The sequence below is a fragment of the Anas platyrhynchos genome, chromosome 2 (assembly GCF_047663525.1).
Source record: "Anas platyrhynchos isolate ZD024472 breed Pekin duck chromosome 2, IASCAAS_PekinDuck_T2T, whole genome shotgun sequence".
NCBI lineage: Eukaryota > Metazoa > Chordata > Aves > Anseriformes > Anatidae > Anas > Anas platyrhynchos.
In genome coordinates, this window is record NC_092588.1 from 11,664,662 (window position 1) to 11,683,385 (window position 18,724).

The 18,724-nt window shown below is 39.7% G+C and overlaps 1 protein-coding gene across 3 annotated transcripts in view; it reads left to right on the plus strand.

Moving 5' to 3' along the window:
- The window catches only part of TMEM65 (transmembrane protein 65), a 33,114-nt gene extending 14,702 nt beyond the window's left edge, over positions 1 to 18,412 (plus strand). For all 3 annotated transcript variants that reach the window (XM_027452679.3, XM_038174548.2, XM_027452683.3), the window contains 6 exons: positions 5,787 to 5,831; positions 7,904 to 7,971; positions 10,233 to 10,287; positions 11,496 to 11,538; positions 12,919 to 13,024; positions 14,942 to 18,412. In XM_027452679.3, the coding sequence (XP_027308480.2) occupies positions 5,787 to 5,831; positions 7,904 to 7,971; positions 10,233 to 10,287; positions 11,496 to 11,538; positions 12,919 to 13,024; positions 14,942 to 15,037 (413 nt within the window). In that variant the 3' untranslated portion in view covers positions 15,038 to 18,412. The remainder of the gene's footprint in view (positions 1 to 5,786; positions 5,832 to 7,903; positions 7,972 to 10,232; positions 10,288 to 11,495; positions 11,539 to 12,918; positions 13,025 to 14,941) is intronic.
- The last annotated feature ends 312 nt before the right edge of the window (positions 18,413 to 18,724 follow it).

Genomic DNA, 18,724 nt, shown 5'->3' on the forward strand with positions numbered 1-18,724 from the left:
CAAATTGATTTACTTTTTTTTCATGGCAGGGAACTGATTTTGTGGACGGCTCAATTCAGCCAGGGATTGCTACAAAAATGTATTTCCTGGCAACGCTCTGATACCTTTTTTTTTTTTTTTAATCTTTGTTAAATAATATTTCACATGTACTTCTGCAGTGCACAGATCAGAATACCGTGTTGTTGTTCGTATTTACTCTCAGATCGTATCTCTAATGCTTCTGACATTTCTGTGTAAGCACTTCAGCTGTTTTTCTTACCTTTTTTCCATTTCTCTATGAAGGTGACAGCTCAAACTGTTTCTGTATTTACCCTGCATCTCTATTACAAACTGCAAGTCCTTTCTAGCTTGTCATTGTTTTAGTTGATTAGCTCCCTTAAATCTTGAGGCAAGCATCTTATTTCACATATTTTGCAATTGCAGTTTGAGACATTGTGAAGCATTGCAAATTGTGTTTTGGCAATTTATGTTTTGAGTGGAAATGAAAGGCTGAACGTTGATTTGACAATTACGCCTGATCTAATCCAAGGCTCTATCAGTGCTTTGTCATGATGAAGAAGGCAATGAGTTGGATTTCTGGACTTTGACAGGCAGCTAGGAGAAAAATTACCCCTTGCCGTTTTACGCTTTGTCTTAGAGTTGTCAGGGTTTCCACCTTAGGTCTGTGTTTTGTTTAGCATCTTTAAAATAATGTGGTGTTTTACATTTCTGGGAGGGTTAATAGGACGAGTGTGTTGTATACTCCCCATATTTCATGATGAACACACAGTAAGCATTGAAGATAAAATGGAAATGAAGTTCTGTGATACTTAACCAGTACCATCCTGTATCTGATCAGCAATCACGTCCATTTCTATGCTAAGTGTCTGTTCTAAGGAGTAGCTACTGACCACAGCACTTCTGCAAGGTTTGCTCAACACGTGGCCCAACGGTTTCAAATAAAGATGAGTTTCTTCTTCTACTTTGAGGTTTTTCAGGGAGGAAAACAGAACACGATCTTGGTGTAATTTTCTGCAGCGTTAGGGCGTTAGTCAGCCTCCAGTGCCCATAGTGCCTGCCATATTTGTATTTAGGAGGAAAAGTTTGGACATGGTTATCTTTCTGCAGGTAATAGAAATCATTCTGTCATGTCCTCTGTCTATTCATCTCTTATTCATGCTTTGCTAAGCTTTCTCTTCTCATGTGCATGTGACTGCACTGGCTAACAGCGGAGCATATATTTAGCACTGCGCGAGTCAGCATCCTTTCATGTCTTGACTGGCGTAGTAACAGGAAATCATTTGTGAGTTATAACAAATGATGGAGATATTTTTCTTCACTGCCAACTTCTGGATTGTTTTTTTCCTATCTCGAATATTATGGGAACCCAGCTGAAAATCAGTGAAAATGTTTTTTCAATTTTGTTCTGCCATAGGTACCGAGTTTTTTTGTCTTTTTTTTTTTTTTTTTTCAGCTTTAATAAACCTTGAGGAAAAGCTGAGAAGGAATAGAGGGGGGTGGACATGTGTCTTAAGAGTTCATTCATGGACTTATTTCATACATTGGTTAGGATTTACTTTTAATGATCCACCTCTCCAGATGCTGAACAAAACAGTAATGCACGCCTCATTTCCATGCTCCAGTCCAGAATTTTGGTCTCAATTCTCTTACGAATGTCACCTACAAAGGAGTACTTAAGAGACACAAAAACTACAGTGACTTTTGGTTTTGTGTAAGTGAGCCCTTCCTGTCCTCATGATGTATATTTGCATGATGTGCTGAAATGACCTGGACAGGCAGTTTGGAGGAAATTTGATGTTCCAGGTTGGATTTGAGGCAAAACCCTCCCTAATATGCAGATGAGACACTAACCAGCCTCTGCAGTGAGGTCATTATGGAGCTAGACGATTAATATCTTTGATGTTCTTTCCTCATGCCACCTTGATATTCATTGTTAAATTATTAATCGTAAAAACTTGGTCACTATTTAAGCTATAAATCATTTTGCATATTTGTCGTAGATTTAACGATGCTCAGCTATAGTACGTATCTCCATTCATGGAGTGGCCCTAGCCACTGTGCCTGTTACCTGTCACCTGTTTCCTGCCCTTGGGTGACAGTAACAGATTTAGCTGTAAAACTTTATAGCAGTGTTAGCTGCAATTTGAAGAAAAGGTAATAATACATTCTTTTAGGCTCGCTAGTTCCCTTGTGTTCCAGTTCCTGAACTGATCATTCAAAAACTGGTGATAACTGTTTTTATTAACCATCTGCAAAATATGGCCCCCATTAAGCAGGTTGTTTTTTTTGTCAGCAAAGAATAATAATCCTATGACTACATTGCAAGTACTGTCGTGGTTTAAATTGGCTACAGCTGGCAGAGTTAACTCATTGGATTTGGGCCACATTTTGGATAATGGTGTTATTTATGTTGCCAGTTTTATATTCCCATTTTTGATTCTGTTTAAAAATAATACGTTTATTTAGCAAAAAAAGTGTTACTTGTAAATTCAAAAAGGATTAAGAACAGATTTAAGAGGCAGTTTTTCTTTTTTGTCTGTTCACCAGGCTCCATAATTCAGAGCTAGTGACCTGTATTGCACTTGAACCTTGGTTTATGACTTAATTTAGAGTAACGAGTGTCAGTTTGGAAACGGTAGTATTCCTTATTCTGCCATTTCATTTTTTTTATTCGCTTTTTCATTTTCATTTCTATTAATTGAAGATGAATACTGGCATCGTACTTAGCATGGTGCTGTAGGATGAGCATGGTGGCCATAGGTGAATGGCTGTCCTGAAATGCAATACTGGAATACTTCTTTTTTCCCTTTTTAAGTCATGTATATTCTGAACTGTTGAATTCTTACTAAATTCAGTTTTTGGAAGTGGATTTTGCAGTTATGATTCCTTTTTCCCCTTTAGTAAAACAAGTGAAGGGCATGTTTCCTTCACTGTGCTCTATGAAGACTTTTTTCCTCTTTTTTTTTGGCTGAGCCTTGAAAACAACTTCTGACGGATAAATTGTGAAATGGATTTTGGAATAGATTACCTCGAGGGGGGTTTAAATTGTTTGAAGGCAATTAATTGTTTTTTGTGAAGTGTGTTCACCTGCTGCCTTCATATCTGGTGGAGTTTTCAAAGCATGTTTAAGGGGTGGTATTGGAAGTGATTGTGTAAAAAAAAAACAAACAAAAAAAAACCACCTATTTTTGGCTTTCACGCACAGTAGTTATTAATTATTTTGTCATTAAATTTCTCTTTTTTTTTTTTTTTTCCTCCCTCCAATCTGCTATCTTTAATCTAGGCCTCGGGCCTAGGGCTGTGAGGAGCCGTGCCTCTCCAGCCTGCTGCTGTGGCAGCTGCACTGGTGGCATTCCCTGAAGCCTTCAGTGAACTCTTCTTCATGCTCCATGGCTGCGTTTGGTGCTTCACAGGGAAAACTTTTTCCCTTGAGCCTGGTCCTGAGCAACCCGATGTGATTTGGCCCTGCCTTGGGCACGGCTGGGGCTGGATGCTCTCTTCAGGTAGAAGATACCTGAGACACCCGTGTCCTGGCTCCTGTTTTTATCTCAGCAATAAAGGGAGCTACACTTCAGGCATGCTTCCAGATGAATTTTAAGACTTTGTGAACTAGAAGAAAGCTCTTAGGATGATGGCAAGAAGAAAGTTTGCTACATGGGACATCCCTGTGGCCAGCCTCTGAGGTGGTGCCACCATGCTGTCCTCAGGGCCCCCTCTTTTAACACTTGACTGCAGCGATGCTGTGGAAGGCGCTGGTCACCTTATCAGCCCTGTTTCCTAAAAGGGGTATTTATCAGGAAACCCACACTACCCAAACCGGTTATGTCAATTAAGTAGTGATTTTCACTTATATTCAATCCCTTGCCTATTCCCTCTAACTTGTGCTGGCTCATCTCTCCTCTTCCCCCAAAGCCGTGTCCCCCCAGCCTCCCTCCTATTAAAAGGATCCCAAGGCCCTCCTTGGTTTATGTTCCGAGGGAGGAGATTTATGTCATTTCTAGTTAATAAGAGTGCTGAAATTCCTGTTATTTATGGATTTAAAGATTAGGGGTTTTTTACTTTTTTTTTTTTCTCCTGCCAAACACTTGTCCTCAATTCTTGCTTTTGGTAACATTTCTAAAATCAATTATGCTCAGTGTTTTAGCTTTTTAATAGCTTTCTTACCACACTAAATAGAATGTAATTATATAGACTGTTGTGTGCGATCAAGCTCCGACAAGATCAATTGTAGTTAAATCCACAAGACTAATGCTCTGAAATGTAGTTTTGTTTGATAAACCAAATAGTCTTCCGTATCGCTACCTCAGACATTTCACTTGGGCATTATCTAAACCCGCTGGCTATCAGAACCACATTTTAAAATAGGGGCAAACTATGAAAACATGTCATGTTTTCCTCAGAGCTAAAAGGAGTGCTTTCTGGGAGTTTGCATGCTGTTACAGGCTTTTATTGCTACATCCCTGTATCCCGAGGACTTAGTGTAGGCAGCGCTTCAGTGGGGGTGGTTTTCAGCAGAAAGCTGTGGAGGGCAGCACTCAGACCTCCTGTGGCTGGTTTCAGGATTTGGGGATTTTGTTGTCTCCCTGGCATCCAGCAGGATGGAACAAGAGGAGGTTAGAGCTGAACACAGACACTATGGTTTTGGCTCCAGTTGTCTGGTCACTGCTCGGGAGGCTGGAGCTCTGGGGAGCAGTACCTCGGTACATCTCTGGTTCAGGTAGCTCTGATGTTCCCAAATGTTGTAAGAATTGCATTCCTCTGGTCTCAGGGAAAAGTTGTTGGAATGACTGTAGTGGTGTGTGCAGACAGCTCACTCTTTCTGCATACCTGTAAATGCTTCTCTCACCCTGTGATGGAGGGAGACTGTATGTAGGCAGGTGCAAAAGCTAGTGTTGGGAAAATGGACCTCAGCCCATCCTTCCTGAATATGAGCTGAAAACTTCAGTGTGGCTTTTGAGGCTGCAGGACACCAGAGATGCCTGCACCTGTGGAAATGCCGTTCCTGCAGGGCTCGCCTCTGGGGCCCACAGGCTGTTCCTTGGCTGTGCTCCACCCTGAGGTTCTAGGCTGTGAATCCCATCGTGTTTTCTGTGGGGAAAAAACAAAACAAACAAACAAAATAAAGGATACATGCTGCAACCTGCAAGGCTCAGGCATGATGAAGATGATGCCCAAATGCTTTACAGCTTGGGTTTGCAATGCTAGCTACTGTGACTGCCCCAAGTATGCTTGGGGTAGTGATGTAGGCTCCTCTTGTATTTTATCATTATACCAGTCCCTAATGTTGTGGTGTTTCTCATTTATTCTCATACCAGATATTAAAATATGCCTGCTGTGGGAACAGAAGTAGTAGTGTTTTTTTACAGGCTGGAAGAAAGAAGCTTGTCTGCTGCATGCTTAGAGTACCCCTAAAAACAAATACTAAAATACAGTTCTCGTAGATGTCCTGTTTTTTTCTAATTTTAGGGCGCTTTTTCTAATTTTCTTGTTTAATCGTGTAATAAAGATTGCTATTGGGCTGTTCTGGTGTGTGCTGCTGTTTTGCATTATCAGTTATAAATAGTAGCTTAATCTTGTAAAAATCAATTGAAGAGACTTTGTGGCTTTTAATATCATAGGATCTTTTTAAAAAGAAAAATATAGATATGTGAAGCATTTTTACTTCAAATTTTAAATCTATTACATATCTACTTTTTGCCTGCTAGTAACTTTATAATGCTTTATTCTGTAATAAACTGAATTTGTGATAACTAGCTAACTTTCTCGTTTCATTTTGACTTCTCTAGAGAAGTTGGAGGTTGCGCCACCATCTCCAGGACAACTGAAACATGGTAAAATAAGAATGTTTGCTGAATGTAGCTCGGTGCTGTGAAGTCTTTGTGTTCGAGTTGCTTCGTCTTTCTCCTACAAGCATTGGTCTGTCCTCATCCCTGTACTGTGAAGTAGTGGAAAACCAAAGCAAGCACCTAAAGTCACCCTGCCTTCTTTATTTCATAACACCTCAGCTGGTGAGAGAATGTGTGCCATTTAGTGAAAGTAGGACAGAAAGCCCAAACAAGGGAGCACTGTTCAAAGCCAGCAGCAAGCATTGTTCATCTCAGCCAAGCTGCATTGATGATGTAGTACTTTAGGGATTTTTTTTCTCTTTAAGCTTAAAACTAATGAATTCCTTCAAGTCACATATATTTTAAATAGACTCATAAGTGTAGAGAAATTGGAAGTAGAACCATGATTTTCACGTTGCACCTTATCTTACAAGTCAGGGCATTTTTATGGTTTCAAGATCTGTCTGTGAGCAAGTGCACTTATTTGAGTATTCTCCTACTCTAGGTATTTATACTTGTATTTTATTTTTTTCCCTTGATCACTGGACTTCTGTTTAATCCATGGATTCTAAAATTCCGTCAACGTCAGTAAGAATGAGTCCCATATGTAGCTGTACAGTTAAGTACACATATTTTGAAAGTTTTTGATACCTATTTGTGCTTTTTTTTTTTTTTGCTGTTAGCTTTTTGGGGTTTTTGTCCTGCTATTTAAAAAAAAAAAAGTTCACAGAATCACAAGTCCACACATTCTGTGCTTTTTAGTCTTTCATCTGTTCATTTAAGAAGGTATGTATGTTCTTAAAGTCAGTAAAGTCCAAACTTGTTACAGTACCTAAGCATGAAACATCTTGTGTCACATGTGTTTTTTGTGATAATGGATTCATGGTGTTTTTAGTGGTAAACCCAAAAGGGAGTCCTGCTGGTTTCTTTTTACCTGACTGTGAAGTTCATGCACTCTTTTCACTTCTCTCTTCCTATGTTTCTATCTCTGAGAGTTTGTAAACTGTGATTATTGATGCTATCTCAAATGGAGGAAAATAACTAGCATTTCCAATGTTAGCAAGAAAAAAAAAAAAGTGAAAAGAACTTATTTTCTAAGCTGTACTTTTAATCAAGTAGTCAGTCCTCGGTTCTGTATTTAGTCTTAGGACGCTAGCACCTTGAGACTCAGCTGGAGGCCACACTGTGCAAATTCAATCTCAACTCCATAGGAAGCTTATATAATAAGACTTGAGAGAGAAAATGGAGTGGCACAAAAAGGAGCAGTAGCACTGTGCTTGTTAGAAATTATTTAGACCAAGTTATTCCAAGATCCTGCAGTATCAAATAGTTTAAAGTAGGATTTACTTGGAGTTTCATGAGTGAAGAAGAAAATGCATCAAACAAAAGATGGAACCTGATTTTGTAAAATTTTGAGGAGCTGCTTGAAGTCTAACTCATCTTCAATATAGTGCCCAAACAGAATGCTGATACAGAAGTTTGGGCTGAATAGTGAGATAATGAGCACTGCACGACACACTAGTGAAAGCCACCATTGTAAACTTGGCTGAAGGAGTTTTGATAAGAATTGGCTAGAGCCAGGCAATGCTCCTAAAATAAATCATTCTTTTTTAGGAATGATTGAAGAAGGTGGACCTCTTGCACTGGGATAGAGAGGGAATTGCAGAAATTGAGGGCTTTAATTCAAGTGAGAGGATAATGCAAGGAGAGAGTTTGGCAGCCTTCAGCGATACTGCAATGTCAACTGGAAGGATTGTAAATAACATCAAAGTTTGTGCAGTGTTAAATATTTCTCTTATGCACTAGCAGATGTATGTGGCTTTTATCCTAATGTGTACAATTATTGGAAAAGAGTAAGTCCATCCACCTGGTTCTTCACAAGTAAGACTTATATAGCAAAGGGCTTACCAAACCTGCCAGAAGTAAAAACAAGGCACTAAACATAGTAATAAGAAGGGGATTTTCTGTATGTTAACTTTGCTTCTCTTAAAGGTAGAATTAAGTTCACATTTTGGTTGTTTGTGTGAAGTAGTAAACTCTTATAAATATTATCTCTTTTTGTTACTTATTTCTTTTAGTGTTCTTCCACAATGCATTGCCTTTTGTAGGGTTTGGATTTTTGGATAACGCAATTATGATTGCTGCGGTAAGTTCGTTATTTGATTCCTTGATCAAGCTGATACAATTCATATTATTTACGTACTAACGATTAATATTATTTATGTACTAAATGAGTAAATGAGAGCTGCAGCAAGACTCCTCTCCCTCTGCATCAACTCACTAATTTCTGGTCTAATGTTTTCATTAGTTTCCACGTTCTGTTTAGACTTGCAGAACACAAACAAGTGTTACCTTCTCAGTCCATTAGCATTTGCTACAATACTGGCCTTCAGAAGAGGCTTTTTTTTCTCCTAATCTGTGCTGTAGGATACAAAATTATCAACTACATGATCATAGCTGTATTAACTAATTACAATGCAACACTGAATAGCTCTTGAGGCTGATGCTGCTTGGTAGTCATGTAGTGTGGCATCACTGAGTAACACCCTTTAAATATTTTCCTGTGCCTTTGGAAGATGAGATAGGCTGGTGGAACAGGAAGAAAAATTGAGGCTGAAGAGACTGTTCCTTGGGTAGTATTGTCGTTGACAATGTAGTCTTAATTGTGGGATGATTCAGGTGGGAAGGGACCTCAGGAGCCTCCTGTTGGGGACCTTTTCAGGGTTTCTAGTCTAACATCCTGCTCAAAGCAGGGTCAGCCGAAAGGTCAGACCAGTTCGTGGTTGTATCTTGTAGCATCTTTAAGACCTCCAGTGGCAGAGACTGCACAACCTGTCTGGGCAGCCCTTTCCAATGCCTGATTGTCCTCAGTGAGAAATCTTTTCCTGTCCTGCACATCATTCTGTGTCTAAATTGGAGAGACCAAATGGACCACGCGGTGGATAAGGAGTTGGCTGGGTGGTCACAGTCAGTGGTGGTCAACTGACTGCTGCTGAGTGGTGTTCCTCAGGAGTTGGCATTGGGACTGGTGCTATTTATCCTCTTTGACAGTGACATAGGCAGTGGGATCAAGGGCACCCTCAGCAAAATTGCTGACGACACCAAGCCGAGTGGTATGATCGATGTGTTGGAGGGAAGGGATGCCATCCAGAGGCATGGATGGGCACAAGAGGTGGGCCTGCACGAACCTTGTGGACTTCAACGAGGCCAAGTGCAAGGTCCTGCATCTGGGCTGGTGCAGTCCCAAGCATGAATACAGGTGGCGGGTGGATAGAGAGCAGCCCTGTGGAGAAGGACTTGGTGGTGTTGATGGATGAAAAACTGAAGGTAAGCTGGCAACCCAGAAAGCCAACTGTATCCTGGGCTGCATCAAAAGAGGAGTGACCAGCAGGTCAAGGAAAGCGATTCATCCACTCTACTCCATTCTGTGGAGACCCCAGCACAAGAAGGACACGGACCTGTTGGAGTGAGTCCAGAGGAGGCCACAAGAATTATCAAAGGGCTGGAGCACCTCTCCTACAAAGATAAACTGAGAGAGTTGGAGTTCTTCAGCCTGGAGAAGAGGAGGTTCCAGGGATACCTTACAGTGGCCTTCCAGTACCTAAAGGGAGCCTGCAGGAAAGCTGGGGAGGGACTCTGTTAGGGAGCATAGAAATAGGACAAGGGAGAACGGTTTTCAACTAAAATAGGGGAGATTTAGATTAGATATTGAGAAGAAATTATTCACTCTGAGCGTGGTGAGGCCCTGGCACAGGCTGCGCAGAGAAGCTGTGGATGCCCCATCCCTGGAGGTGCTCAAGGCCAGGCTGGATGGGGCTTTGGGCAACCTGGGCTGGTGGGAGGTGTCCTGCCCAGGCATGGGGGGTTGGAATTAAATGATCTTTAAGGTCTCTTCAAACTCAAAAAGTTCTGTGATTCTGTATCCAACTGGAACATCTCCTGTTCTGATTTGTGCTGCTTGTCTCATCTTCCCTCCATGCACTGTTGTTCCGCCTGCAATTCGGTGTGATTTTGTGTTTCTTCAAGTGAAAATATAAGGAACTATGATATTATGTTTTATCTGTTTGCTCAGTGTTTCTGGAAGTTTGCTTTCAGAGCTGTGCACTACATTAAGAATTATACTTGGGAAAATGGTATGCAGAGAGAGGGATTACTGTTTTGTCCATTAGGTGGCCATTATGAGATAATATAAAACACTAAAATAATATCTGAAGTAGATTCTTGTCATAGGAGGAGATGCGTATGCTGGGAATATGAGAGCTGTGCAGATCTAACAAGTAATGTCAATTTATCCTTTGAGTTTTAACATAAATGTCTTGAACAGTGAACAATGTCTTGCCAGCTGAATTAGTATCATCTGTTTTAAATCCATAGCCATCAAATAATGAGGAAACTCTTATTTTTCAGGGAACCCAAATAGAATTGTCAATTGGAGTTATCCTAGGAATTTCAACCATGGCAGGCAAGTAATAAGGAAATGTAGTATGCATAGACTCATGTGACACATTCCTGTATTTTAGGCTGAAAATGAGCCACGGAGCTTGAAATGGCTCCTTTGGTCTTGCAGCAGCCTTTCATAATAAATAAGCAGGGCCGTGTGCCGTTTGCAGAAATGGGATTTCAGTTCAAATGAGTTTTGAAATGCTTGTGTGATTTTTTTCATTTGTTTTGTTTTAATCTAAAAGTTCAAGTCCTGGGTAACTTACAAAAGTTAGTTATTTGCATTTCTGAATGAACATGCTTTTAATTCCTCAGGACCTGATGTTTATAATTCTATTTGCAAGCTGCTGTTTGCTTGCAGCACTGTGTGCAGATCAGTGTTTGATATCCCTTTATTGTGTTGTGCGGTGTTCTTGGTGGTTGCCCTGTCTCCATGTGACGCCGTGCGAAGGCGCGTGAAGAGCTCTGCTCTAGCACTGTGCCAGCGCTCGTAATCTCTGCTCGACTGCCTCAGTGCCTCTGCAGTGTGAGAGAAAAAAAAAAAATGCTCACGAGCACACCAGCTGCAGGTGTAGCACTGCTTGTAGAGGAGAATTTGTAGAGCAGAACAAGTGAATCTTTTGGAAACTTGCAGCCCTCCGTTGCAGTGCAAGACAGACACAAGTTTATTTCAGTAAGACCTGCAGTGAAATCATATCTTAAGCATGTAACTTTTAAGTAATACGTATTAAATCACATGTAGTATTTATTCCTAAGCTGACACAAGTGTATGGAAATCATGCCTGCTTTTGAAACGTTTAACAGAGCTGCATGTACAAGTAACATCTCCTACTTCCAGTGCTTCTGTGCCCCTTTGGGCGCTGCAAGGCCTTTTTTGATGTCCAGTGCTAGCTGGATGAAACTCAGCTGTGTGTGGTCATTGTATAGTCTTACCTGAAAAGTTGTTACACCAACTCCCATGTTGTCATCTTGCATTTGTGAAGTTGTCCTGATATAGGTGGAGAAAAAAATTTACTTCCTGCTATTGTTTGTCCAGCTGCTGTTATTCCAAATTGTAATAAGGCCAGAAGATGAGCTCTAAATAAAAAAATAATAATAATTCTAGTCTTCTATGTGACATGTACTGATAAGAGCAGGGTCCACAGCAGGGGGTAGTGGAGGTGCTCTTATTTTTGTATTTGTTATTAAAATAATAACCTTTCCTCTTCTCTTCCCTCTTTCCATTTCCAGCTGCTGCTCTGGGAAACCTTGTTTCAGATTTAGCTGGACTGGGGTATGTCTGAATTTGTTTTACGGGTTTATTTTTTGCTCCTTTGCAACCATTGTTGGTGCTAGCGAACTGAAACACAAACACTCAACTTATTTTTTTCTCAGCTCTTGAATTGTCCTTCAGTAAACCATATGACTAGTAGTGTATTCTGTCCTTGAGGAGAAGTGGAGGTAGTGGGTTGTTCTTGTTGAGTTTAAAACTGCAACTCCATAGTTTTGAAACAGAATAACTGTTCTGCTGTTAAAATATTATATATTTAAGCTGTAAAATTGGAATTGGTATTTAACAAGATTCAATGTGTTCTGTAGGTACTGCTTGCTTATAAGGAAGTATTTGAATTTTTTGTCACAAAATGAGCTTATTGAAATGATGTGAGCTATGTGCATTAACGAGGCACTGAGTAGATCGTAACCTGAAGGCTTGGCTCTAAAGTCACTGAGCTGAAGCTCGAGGTGTGTTAAATGGCTTTGAACAGAAGTGAAAACATTCACATAAAAGAAACTCAGTTTAGCTATCTCTATTCAAATGCCTCTTCAAGAAAAGCACATAACAGTGAATACAACTTTCCCCAGCCTCTGGAAGCTTAGAGGGCATATTGCAGGAGGGTTCATTTTATTCCTGTCTTGTGCAGTCCTGGGTGCTGCGGCAGTTCCTGTAAGCGTTTGCTCTCAGTCATTGTCAAATGGAGCGATGAACGATGGGGCCTTTCCTCTGACCCTGTATGGCTACTGCTGCAAGCAATTTGGAAAAATGTTTTTTTTGGGGGAAACTGTATATTGTTATGATATAGACTGTGCCTCATCAGGTACTGGTATGCCTAGTGCTGGACACACTTCATTCTCAGATGTAAAATTAAATCTGAGGAAAAGGAAATACCTGTATGTCTGCATGTACCTATCTGTTGCAAGTAAGTCAGTGTTGACATTTGAGGTATTATGTCAGATACAGACAGATACATCTGACTTTTTTTTTTAAAGGTAACTTCTGAGTAGTTTCTAAAAATAAAAGGTGTCCATTGCCTGTTTTTTTTCCCTGTAAATAACAAAGCTTATTACTCAATAGTGTGGAATGTTTTCTCTGGTAAATTTTACTTATAAGCTGTTATAAAATACAGTAACATCAAGGCCAGTCATGCCTTACCACAAAGTTCTTCTGGAAAGATTGCGTGTTAAATCACTGAGAAAATTAGTTGATTTACATTGCAAAAGTGACTTCTGTGACCGTTAGAAGTCTGAATGCTTCCCCATGTTTACCGTTTGATGGCTTTAATCAGTATGGTGAAGGAAAAGCTATTCCTTGTAAGTTCAGTGCTTGAAATAGTTCAAAATCCTCACTAGAAGACACCTTTCAGATCCAAGATGATTTCTTCTTGTTTTCTTCCAGTCTTGCAGGTTATGTAGAAGCTTTAGCGTCACGACTGGGTCTGTCAATCCCTGATCTGACACCAAAACAAGCTGATATGTGGCAAACGCGTCTTAGTGCACACTTGGTGAGTATCCTGCAGACACTGTTTGGGGGGGAGCCTTTCTATTTGGACTAATATGTGATAAATAACAGAATCATTAAGGATGGAGAAGACCTCCAAGATCATCTGCTCCAACCATCACCCTACCACCAGTGTCACCCACTAAACCATGTCCCTAAGCACCACGTCCAACCTTTCCTTGAACACCCCCAGGGACGAGGACTCCACCACCTCCCTGGGCAACCCGTCCCAGTGCCTGACTGCTCTTTCTGAGCAGAAATGTCTCCTCATTTCCAACCTGAACCTCCCCTGGCACAACTTGAGGCCATTCCCTCTGGTCCTATCACTGGTTACCTGTGAGCAGAGGCCGACCCCCAGCTCCCCACACCTTCCTTTCAGGCAGTTGCAGAGGGCAATGAAGTCTCCCCGAGTCTCCTCTTCTCCAGACTGAACAACCTCAGCTCCCTCAGCCGCTCCTCATAGGCCTTTTGCCACTCTTGCTTTTAAATATTTAATAACTACTGAAGTTCCAAACGCTTCCTAGAAAGCTTGGTTCAGAGCCCATGTAATGGAGCATCAGGAGACTGGATTGTTTCAGCTTTGGGTGTTCTTTTGTATGCAACAAGCCATGAGTAACTGGTAGCATGGATAATCTCTGCAGTGACTTCCTGTATGCTCTGCAGATACCTTGTTTGAACTCTGGCTGCTGTGGTAAGATAGTTTATTTGAAAGTTATGGCCCATAGCATTACCCTTAGTTTTATCCCTTACACAATCCTCGTCAATCACTTTTTAGTTGTGTACCTCTACTGTATGTATTAGTTTCTAATAGTCTCTAATTAGCTTGGATATGAAATTCACTTTTATCTGAATAAACCTTATCTTTTGAATACTATTCACTGCCTGGGCTTACAGTAACTTCTATAGTTCTGGGACACTCACTTTGCAGGTGCATTTTCAGGTGTTTCCTTCATGGGCATCCAAACATTTGAAGTAGGCCCACTTCAGTGATGAGTGTTAGTTCGTTTTGATTATAGGAATGGATTGTAAGAAACGGAGTAAGGAAACAGAAATCTTTCATCTTGGGAGATTTAAGGGATGAAAAATAACACTTTCTCAAAAGTAAGGGAAAAAGTCTGCTTTTAGCAGTGATAGATCAAAGCACTGAGCAAGGAAGAACTGAAACATTGTCAGTGGGCTGCCCTCTAGTCTGTCCAACATACAAGGCTTCTCAGGGGAAGCTGATGAGTCTGAGACAAGTCTGTCATGCCATGGCAGTTAATTCGCAGCACTTAGCTGTGAAAAGACTTCTGAGTGTCTTATTCTATACGCTAGCATTTTCTGCTTTCTTTTGATTATTTACCTGCTGTGAGGGGTTTCTCAATGCTATTCATTTACTGCTGGTGATACGCCTTTGGATGTTGCCTTTCTTACTTCTTTCTTCTCCCATTGACTTTTACATCTAGGTCAGTTTGGGAAATCTTTTCAAATCTATTTATTATTTTATCTTCACCTTGTGCCTTTGCAAACTGTTAATGCTAGCAGGGAATTCCTCACTCCTGACCTTAATGATAATTCACGTTGCCAGATTCAAGCAGATGCTTTTTCACAGTTACACCTTAATTGTTAGTCATTCTGTCTTCCTGGCCATCATACTAATCCTTTGGACCATGGTCTCCTTCCTCATTTACTGTGTGTGCATCTCTTCATGAGTCATTCTTCTCTTTATTCAGAATTGTCTTTTATCACAGCACAGGATTTCTAACCTCGCTGCTTACACATACTTGTCTCTCTCATAGACTGTTTCTAGTCTGCATGCTAAGGAAAATAAGGCTCCCAGCCAAAGCCTAGAACAAATTGTCTGTTTTCCTGGTTTTGTTGGTGCTACACACATGTAACAACTGATCAGTGAGAAACTTATTTTTTTCCCCCCTTTCTCTAGGGTAAAGCTATTGGAGTGACCATTGGCTGCATTTTAGGAATGTTTCCTTTGTTGTTCTTTGGCGATGAGGAAGAAAAACTGGAAGAAAAAAAATAATCTTTTTACAAGACATATACAAATGTAAACTAATGTACCTCAATTATTCAATTATGCTGTCAATATTTAGGAATTAACAGACAGTAAAAATGTATAGACTTGGGAACAAAACCTTCAGCATGTCATTTTATGGAAACACTAATTTATTGTGGCTTTGTCGTGTTCAGTACTTCTTTTTATAAGATACCATTTAGCTTTTTATTTAATGTAATAAATTTTTGAAGTGTTTTCACTTACAGCAAATGGTGTTTACCACTTCCCCTTTTGACCTTACTCTTGAATGGATTATGACTCTAATAATCCACCATGGGTGACATTATCACTCTTGAGTTGCATATTGGTTGCTGAACAGTTGTAATTGCATGACAAAAATTTCATTGCTGTTCATCAGGTCCTTCAATGCAGATTATTCAGGCGATCAGTGATGAGTGACTTAAATCCTTTGCTTTGCAAGATGACTGGTTGCCCCCTCACCAGCTATTGTTTTGCACTGCCTCTAGATCAGATATTTCAGTGATCTATGTCAGTCTAGTTTGTATTTCTTTACAATTTGATTTCTCTGAATTGTCTCCTGAGATGATCATTTTAATGCCTTGACAAGGTAAGTGTTTCTCGTATAGCATCCTTACCAAGTGCATTTTTAGAGGTGGTTTAACACCTTTTGTACCTTCATATTCACGTCTTTTTTTCTCCTTTGTAAGCAATATTTGAGAGTTCAGTTGAGATCTACTTAAATTTATCTTCCTGAGCTTTCAGTGTGGTATTAAAGAATTCACACTTCCTATTTCAAAACCACAATGTTTTTTAATTCTGTTTCAAATAGTATGAGTAGCTAATGGGATAGATGAGGCTGGGGAGCCCTTCAAGGTATGAATGAGTACTGGCATTGCAAGTTTGTGATGAGTGGCTCAACTGAAATAATAATAATACGTACTGTTAGTCTGGATTAGAGGACCTGATTTGCAGATTATAACTTTGTATTTAAGATTAAACCTTTGCTTTTTTTTTTTTTTTTTTTTTTTTGCTGTGAGACAGTTCTTTAAAAAAGAAAAAGAGACTTGAGGCCTTTTTCCTTTTCTGCCTTTTATTTTTGCAGTCTTATCTGGTGTATTATAGATCTGACAGTGCAGTCACATGTAACTGTGCTTTTTTATATGGTCATGAATAAATAAATTATGATTACAACTATCAAATACTCATATTTTGGGATCCAACTTGCCAGGAACATAATGAATGCTAAACTGATAACTGTTGATTGCAAAGGAGGGTTTTTTTTTTATCTGTATGAATACCGTTTGGAAAAGACACTAAAAAGAAGCACAGCCAGGGCACTTTGAAAGCTTTGTCACTGGAATTGTTAGCACTTCTGAAACCTAGAAATAAATGGTTTGAAAGAAAAATAAAATCCCATGATTTTTATTCACTATGGAAAGTCTTATTGTAACATACATATGTTATATGGAGCTTACTACTTATCTCGTGGCTGTAAATCTGTTTCCATTTTTTGAGAGGCCCCTTAAACAGCAATACTGAATCTTTAACACCAACCTTTAATGAAAGTGACAGTGTTTTATATCTGTTTGTGAAAAGCAGACTCTGAAAGCTTGGAGCGAGTAGAGCTAGTAGCATGTACTGTCCTTCATATGTTAAACCATGAGAATCCTAACCAGACTGTAAAACTGAAAGAAGTTTCAGCTAGGCATGAACAGAAAATGTTTCTGCTTCCATTTTCATAGTGGGAAGCTTTTCTTTAAAAAAGCAAGAAAGCTCCTGCTAGAAAAACAATTCATTTCTCCAGTAGATTGTTGCTGGTTTACTGTATGTCAATAATCAGTGGGGTTTTTGTTGGTGGTTTGTTTTTGTTTTTTTGTCTTGGCCTTAAACTCTGACTTTTATCCCTCTGTACTTCTGTTTCTGGTACGTTTCTAGACAAAACTATGTATTTCCTACTTTTCATTGAAGTACACATTAAAACTATTTTGCGTAGTTTTTTGTATGTTTTTCAGTAATTCCAATGCTGTTTCCCATTGCAATACTTCATTGGAATCTTTCAGCAGTGGCCATGCCTCTGTTCTTTGTAATGATGCAAACTGGAGCACTTTTCTCATGACTTTTTTGGAACTCATAGGAACAATCCGAAGGCTGTGTCAGCTGTTGTAGTAGCAACCTTTTTGTAATGACAATAGGAAAGACAATCTACTATTGTTGAATAGCTTGTGCATGTAAATTATATTTTGTTGCTGTATGTCAAATTACTGTACTGTAACCAGTGCTTTTAACAAAAGATAATGAACTAAGATCTCTTCAGAGAAATTCATCATGTCGTCTTATCTGCTTAGCTGACCACAAAAATGTGGAGGGCAAGTGACACATGGTAAGAAATCTTGTTTTTTTCAGGCAGTTGGGTGATGTTTTAATCAAGAAGGTGACGGTTTGGGTATTTGACAAATGTGAAGAAATAACTCATGATTTGAGAAGAACAGTGGCTCTGCTGGAGGCTGAGAGAAAGTGCTTGATGGGGCCAAGGTGCCCCCTGGAATACAGTAAGGGTAGTTTGCTTTGCCTGTGGGATCTGCTTTTGTGTGGATTGCTTCATATGGAGTGGAAGATTTGTGCCTGATCCATAGTGTCCCTTGACAAGAAGGGTGTGTTGTGTTTTTTTTCTGGTGTATGTGGTTGAAAGTAGTCCCTGATGCTCTGATCACAATCTTGAAAACATGTAATTGACAAGACAGAGCGCTATTAAAATTGTTCTTTGTTTTCTGTCGTTCTCTTCTCACTCCTCAATAAAAGGAAAAACAAACACTACCAGGCTTATTGAGCGGCTTCAGTATTGCTCCATTTCTTATTCCATCAAGTTTGTCCCATGCTAACAGGAAATTTTGTTGTTTAAGAGCTGGTAGACCTGAAATAGTGTTTATTTTAAAATGCTGTTTTTTATTGTACCTTAAAACATGAATGTATTTTTGGACTGTATGTTAACCCTAGGGACAAAGAACAAGCATCTGGTGATGTGGTTGCCCAAATCTACTCGCCGACATTTTCTCATTCATGTACTTTTACATAAATTATTTGAATTCGGAAAATGTATTTTGTATTGTCTTCAAATTGTCAAAATTTCTGTAAAGTTTTGTACTACAGCAAAGCTGTTCTGTGTTTGTTTATTTACTAGACCAGTTGCTGGAGGGGCGATGTTAATAACACCCTGTGGGTATTTGGTCGCAGTTAACAAAACAGGAATTCATTATTTAAGTTACAAATGAGGGTTGCTATGTCACTTAGAGAGGGGACAACCAGCGTGGAGTAGTTCAGTCTGTTCTCTTCCTGTTCAGAAGAGAATGATTTAAGTGATTAAAATGTTTTCATGGCAAACTAGCAGTGTGTGTGGTTAATAGTAGTCAGAAGTCCACTTGCACATGAATTTCTGTAATAACTGGGTTTTGTATGCAAACAAAAATATTAAGGGAATAGCTGGAGCTAATCTAGCTTGCAGTTAATACTCTCATAACACAAATTCAAATTCCTATTTGAAAGTCTGTCTTTAATGCATGTTGAAGCTTTCAACCCTTGCCTCGATGTTCAGGACCCTCGGCAGCTGAAGTGGTGCTGCAAAATAGTACTGGGGAGGAGTGGGGAGGGTTTGGGGTAAGCTTACACTTAAAAGCAGAGAGAAATGCAGAAGGGTTT